General features: G+C 43.0%; 1 protein-coding gene across 1 annotated transcript; it reads right to left on the bottom strand.

The window, feature by feature from the left end:
- Positions 1–577: 577 nt before the first annotated feature.
- Positions 578–3,497, bottom strand: LOC102968084 (cationic amino acid transporter 3-like). The gene is given in 2 exon segments (XM_042991866.1): positions 578–2,412; positions 3,423–3,497. A coding segment is annotated over 1 exon segment (1,824 nt). The 5' UTR covers positions 2,402–2,412; positions 3,423–3,497.
- Between the last annotated feature and the right edge of the window lie 3,171 nt (positions 3,498–6,668).

Here is a 6,668-nt window from a genome sequence, read left to right on the forward strand (position 1 = left end):
ATGGACAAAGACCAACAGACACACGAAAAGATACTCATCATCACTAATCACCAGGGAAACACAAATTAAAACTGCAATGAGATATCACTTACTTTGTCAGACTGGCTAAAAGAAAAAAGATAAGAAATAATAAGTGTTGGTGAGAATGTGGGGAAAAAAACCTATCATGCACTGTTGGTGGGAATGTAAATTGGTGCAGTTTCTAGGGAAAGTAGTGTGCAGGTTCCTAAAAAAATTAAAAATAGAATTACCATATAGTCCAGTAATATCACTACTGAATATTTACTCAAAGAAAACAAAAACACTTTTCTAGTTTATTTTAATAATATATTTTTTAAAGCCAGTAAGGCCAGTGAGCAGCTATAGACACAACCGTAAAGTAGACAAGTAAAAAGAAAGAGAGACAGAGACAGAGAGAGAGAGAGCAAAGACACATCCTTCACTCCACAATAAGTACAGAACTCTATTAGTATTCCCTCACCAACATCCCATGGGAGTCCTAGCTTTCCATGCACTCAAGAGTACTCTCCAAAATCGTGCAGGGACAAGACTGCATTTAGGTGTGGTGATGTAAAACTCAATATGTATTGGCACTGCTGAGTTCAAGGTCTATAGTTTTGGTGCTAACTTAAGTGGGGTTAGTGACTCGGCTGTGCTGGATCCCATAGCTGAAGTAGATAGCAAACCCAATCAGCATGGAGACACCAAATCGGGCCCAGGTGTCAGCTGTCATCTGCATCATAAGGCAAACATTCACAAAGATGCTCAGTAGTGGGAGGAGAGGCAGAGCAGGGACCTTAAAGGGAAGGCGACTGGAGCTCTGTGGCTGTCTCCAGATGACACCAGTGATCCCAATGATGAGCATCAGGAGCACCACAACCACTGAAATCCACACTGGGTCTCCAGAAGGCAGAACTGGCCACTGGGCCAGCACCAGGCAAAGAAGAGTGAGCAGCAGAACAAGCAGTGAGGAGCAAACATAGACAACCCAGCCAGAGAGTGGAGTGGGAGAGGAGCTGCCTGTGAAAAGTAGTTCCTGTAGAGTCAGCTGCTCTGCTGCAGGTCCATTCTCCTCCTGCACCTCTGCTTCATTTCCCCCATTCTTCACCTCAGGCTTATACCTGAGGATGAGGATACAAATAGCTACCAGGGAGTGAGTAAACAGGGTCCCAATGGACATGAATTCCACAAGATGAATGAGTTCAAAGAAGAATGCAATGACTGCTGCCATAATGCCCAAGACCACAGTGGCCACAATGGGGATATGTCTGCTGGTGTGGGTCCTGGCAAGGACATGGAACAGGAGGCCATCCTTTGCCATCACAGAGATCACCCAACGTGCAGAGAACATATCATTCAAGATTGTAGTGAAAAGAGTACAGAGAGCTCCAATAGCCACAACATAGCAGGCAGGGTCCCAGCCAATATATAGAAATGCCTCAGGCAAAGGGATCCCAGGTTGGAGCTGGTAGTAAGGCACCATAAGTGTAAGTGCTGAAGTGACACAAAAATACATCAAAAAGCAGATAAACAGTGAAATCACAATGCCCATGAAGATGGAACGCTGGGGATTCTGGGCTTCCTCAGCTCTGGTAACAATATTGTCAAAACCTATAAATGCATAGAAACAGGTAGCTGCTCCACGGAGAATCCCCTCAAAGCCAAAAGGCACAAATCCTCCATAGCCCAGAGGGCCCAAGCTTGAGGTGTCATTGAGTCCAGCCTTTACGTAGTCCTCTTCTGTGAGCTTCCAGTTGTGCAGGTCCCCTTTAATGAAGCCAGAGATGATGACAAAGACAAGAATCAAAAGCCTCACCAATGTGATCATTTTGGTAAACAGTACTGACTCCCTAGCCCTCAGAGCCAGCACTCCAGTGAGCAACAACACCAGACCCATAGCAAAGAAGTCTGGATATTCTGCAAGTACCTATTGAACATGCAGTAAGATACTCTCATGCAGGGTCTGAGAGATCTGGTTCCCAATCAGGTAGTCAAAAGCTCTTGTCCATCCCCGAGCTACACTGGCTGTGCCAGCAACATAGGAAAGGATGAAGTTCCAGCCAGTGATGAAAGCCCAGAGTTCACCTATAGTGACATAGCTGTAGAGATATGCAGAGCCAGAATAGGGAAGCCGGACAGCAAACTCTGCATAGCACAGCCCAGCCAATGCACAAGATAGGCCAGCCACCAAAAAGCGGATCACAGTGGCTGGTCCTGCTTGATTGCTGGCCACTTCGCCAGCCAGGAAATACACACCTGCACCCAGAGTGTAGTCTATATCCAGGGCCACTAAATCCAAAGTGCTTAGCCATCTGAGAGGGGTAGGTTCAGTTTTCTTTTCCTCCAGCGTACATCTGCGTACCAGCATTTGACCAAATCTGCGAAGTGCCCGACGCAGCATTCTGGCTGGAACTGAAGAGGATTGTAGGATCAGAGAGCTGTAGCAAGTCCAGGGGGTACAGAGTCTGGTATCATCTTCAGTGAGGCTGAGTTAAGCTTATGGTTTGGGGCTGCTGAGTTTAGCTTCTCAGGCTTCAAAGCTGCTACGCTGTATTTCTTCTGGTATGTGCTGTCCCTCCACAATGCCTAAGTAAACAATAACTATTTACTGAACCCATTTCCAACCAACCAACCAAAGATCAAAAGTCCCATAGCACCTGTTGCAGCACAGATATTGCAGAGAGGGACACCAAAGGACATCATAGACAAATCAACCCTGTTTCCCTCCCCCCACCACAAAAGAAGTGCCAAATACTTCCCAACGTTCTGTTATTTTATACACCACATGACGCCAGCCCCTTTGGGTTCATCTAACTCATGCAGCTTCATGTACTGATTAAGCTATAAGAGGGGCACGTGGGTGGCTTCACGAGTTAAGCATCTAACTTCTGATTTTGGCTTAGGTCATTATCTCACAGTTGTGAGATCGAGCCCTGCATCAGGCTCCATGCTGGACATGGAGTTGGCTTAAGATTCTCTCTCTCTCTCTCTCCCTCTGTGCCTCATTCACTCATGCTCTCTAAACAAACAAACAAACAAACAAACAAATAAAGCTGTAAGACACAACAGAACATGAATTTATTGTGCATAATTACATGTGGGATGTTTGCACAGTGCTTGAGCATGAGTTATGACACATTAATTCACAAACTAGAGGGCCTCAACTAAAGACCCATTTTTAAATATCACCTGAGCTTAAAATACAAATATTGGTCCCCAGTCTTAAAACCCTTAGCCCCAACATAAGCTACCCAAGGTCAGATGGCACTTTGCCCCCTTTTCTCCTCATTCTGCATCATCCATTTAGTTGTACTGATGGCAAAGAATGTACAGTCCAATCCTTCACTTTACCCATCTAGGCCCACAGGGGGCGCTGTGAGAAGAGAGGAAGAGGGAGAAAGAGGCATGGCCTTCATAACTACCAGCAAGAATCAGAGGACAAGGCTGCCTGGTGAGGAAACACTGGAGATATAGGTGCAGCAGCCAATCAAGGGTCCATTACTAAGTAGGGAGAAGAGCCAGAAAGGTGGTTTTATGAATGCTGACATTAATTAACCCTCACCCAAAGCAACAAGGCAAAATTTACTACAACTTTTATAAGTTGTAGTAAAGTTTTAAGTAAAGTTTTATAAGTTTTATAAACCATGGTCTATGAGACTATGATGGGTAGGGAGAGAAGAAGTAAGTCACCTAGCTCAGTAGCTCACAACCAAACAATTCCTCTGTCTCCTCCCTCTCTGGGTTCCAGGAAAGTGGGTTCACTTCTGCAGACATTCTCCTCATTGTCCACACTGCTCTATAACCACTTTGCCTCATCTGTGATGTCAGCTTCCAGCAGCTTGGAGACCCTTCCTGCTCTAGGAGCTTGTATTAAAACACTCACTTAAAACTCCCTATTAAGTTTTCACAAGGGGTTTTTAACTCACTCAAACCGTTGTCTGAATATGCCAAATATCTGGTTCCTCTTTTCCTTTTCTTTGTTGCTGCTATTCAAATGGCCCCTCCTCAAGCAGAACAAGGCTTCAGGTGAACAATTCACAGCAATGTCCCAGGAATGAGTAGTGCAGAACAGAAAAAAACAAAGCCATGCAGCCCCCTCTCTCCTCCCTACTCAGGCTTTGGTTTTAAGAGAATTTTGGCAAATGTCAGAGGTTTCTAAAGATGGAAAGATCAAATCAAAATGGAAAAGTCTCTTCTACAGATTATCAAAAGGAACCCTTGACTTATGGGTCTGACCTTCTGTCTACAAATCCATCTAAACTCCTTCTGTGCTGCCCACCAGCTCCAACGTTATGATTTACCAACAAGCTCACGAGATAGATAAGGAGGATCAATTGTTCACTCATGGAACTTTCTACAGCATAAATGTGATTGACGTATCTCCCACCTACCCCCAGGCTTCAACACTTCAGCGATTCCCACTGCCTTTCCTTCATAATCCTTCCTTCCTTCATCATCTGACTTGTGCTGATCCCTCCAGCCTCGTCCCTTGCCAAGTTCCTGCACAATTTCCCAGTTGCGAAATTCCACACTCACCCTGTTCCCTGCCTGTAATGCCCTCTTGTCCCCTTCACGTAGCTAACCCCCACTTCTCTTTCAGTTCCCAGCTCAGATGTTGCTTCCCCAGGAAGCTTCCCCAGACCCTTATGCTGCCCTTCCTGTGTGCTCTCATAATACTAGGGTTACTCCGTGTGCCATTTTTCCTAATATGTCAAAATTCCAGCTCAGCTGCCTAACTCCATTAGACTGTGAGTTAGGTACTCAATACATATTTTGTTGAACATGTACAAACTGAGAAGAGAAACCTGAAAGAACACAAAATCTATAATTGCTATCTACTTGACTTTGAGATACATACTTTGTAGGCAAGCAACCTTTATAAACCTGGCTCAGGTAAAAAATTTAAATGGTATTACTTTCCTTATAGAAGGCAAGCAAAATCAAAAGTGTGAAGGGAAAACCACCAGTGATAAAACCTTGACTGTATATCATTCATGGCAAGTATAAGCCACACATAGGTCATTTGCCTTTGATGACACTTGTTTAAAAATATCATGCTACCTTGGGTTACAGGCAATGAACAACTCATGCCCAGGTAGAGAATCCCTACTTTTCTGAAGGCATTATGCTCAGGTCCTATAATCTAGGTGGGATGTCCTAAGGCAGAGGTTCTGACTTCGGGAGACAGAGGGAGGCATAATGAAGACACCTGGGGACATTTTCAAATGTCATATCCTCTCACTCTGGAGATTCTTGTCCACTTCCCATGACTGGTCTCAACCACCCAGCTGAGAAGAACTGGTTCTCAATTTGAAAGCGAAGAGATTCTAAAAGCTTTCTTCACAAAAAGGCAGCACAGTTTAGTAGTTAGGAGTAAGTCTCTGAATGTAAACTTCTCAGGTGCAAATCACAACTCAACCTCATACCAGGTGACTCTGGACAAATTAGTTCACCTCCAGGGGCTTTAGTTTCCACATCAATCAAATGGGAATAAAAGCAAATACTGCATAGGATAATTGTGAGTAGTAAATAAAATTATGAGTATAAAATACTTAGTTCAGTGCCTAGCAAACACTATGTACTTAATATAATCTACCAAATATTTAATATGAAAATCTGCTATAAAGTCTTCAAGCTTTGAAAATAAATTAGTCTTTGCATATGTCTATCTTCAAAATCATCCACTAAAACTCAAGCCTGTTAGCTAGCCATCGTGAGACAATGAATATGGTTTTATTCCATATATTTTGCCTTGAAACTCTAAGGACACTAATTAGATACCCTCATACATGCTGTTGCTAATCACTTGGGGGTCCTAGGCTTACTGCGTTAGAGAAGGCATTGAAAAATGTAAGGCTTTAATATAATAATAATAATAATAATAATAATAATAATAATCTGTAATCATAGGTGCCTCATCTTATTTCTGGAAGAGGCAATCAATGCTGGGTACTAGAGAGGGAAGAGCAATGAACATTATGTTAGAGATTTTGGATATGAGCCCTGGATCTTCTGCTTGACTATAGAAACAAGGTAATTTGCTTAATCTCTCTAAGCCTCAGTTTCCTCATCCATGAGGAAACTTACTTTTATTGGATCAACATGAGAATTTGATGAGAGGATACAAACTATCATGCACCATTAGTGGAAGTGTCACTGGGGCCACCATCCTGAAACACAATCTTATTGGAGTTAAGAATGTACACACCCTTCCACCCTACAATCCCTCTCTGAGGTAAACACTCCAAGGAACTCTCTCCTGAGTCCATAAGGAGGCTCATACGAGCATGTTCATCACAGGACTATTAGTGGCAGCAAGTAGTTGGAGCTATGCCAGCATCTGTTACTAGAGGGATATATGAATAAAATGTGTGGTATGTGCACAATGAGATGCTGCACAGAAGTCAGAAATAATAAAGTAGATTTACATTTAACAACATGGGTACCTCTCAGAAACAACGACAAGTAGGAAAAGTAAAAGCAGGATGAGGTGTAAAGCACAATGCCATTTATGCACATTTATAAAACAGACAAAAATGCTGTATAATTGTCAAGGATACACACATATCTGTTAAAAATATCACATCATTCCTCTGCTCAAAACCTTCCATTGGTTTCCCTTTTATTCAGAGTAAAAGCCAATGTCTGCATTTACAATGGCCTACAAA

The sequence above is a fragment of the Panthera tigris genome, chromosome B4 (assembly GCF_018350195.1).
Source record: "Panthera tigris isolate Pti1 chromosome B4, P.tigris_Pti1_mat1.1, whole genome shotgun sequence".
Lineage (NCBI taxonomy): Eukaryota > Metazoa > Chordata > Mammalia > Carnivora > Felidae > Panthera > Panthera tigris.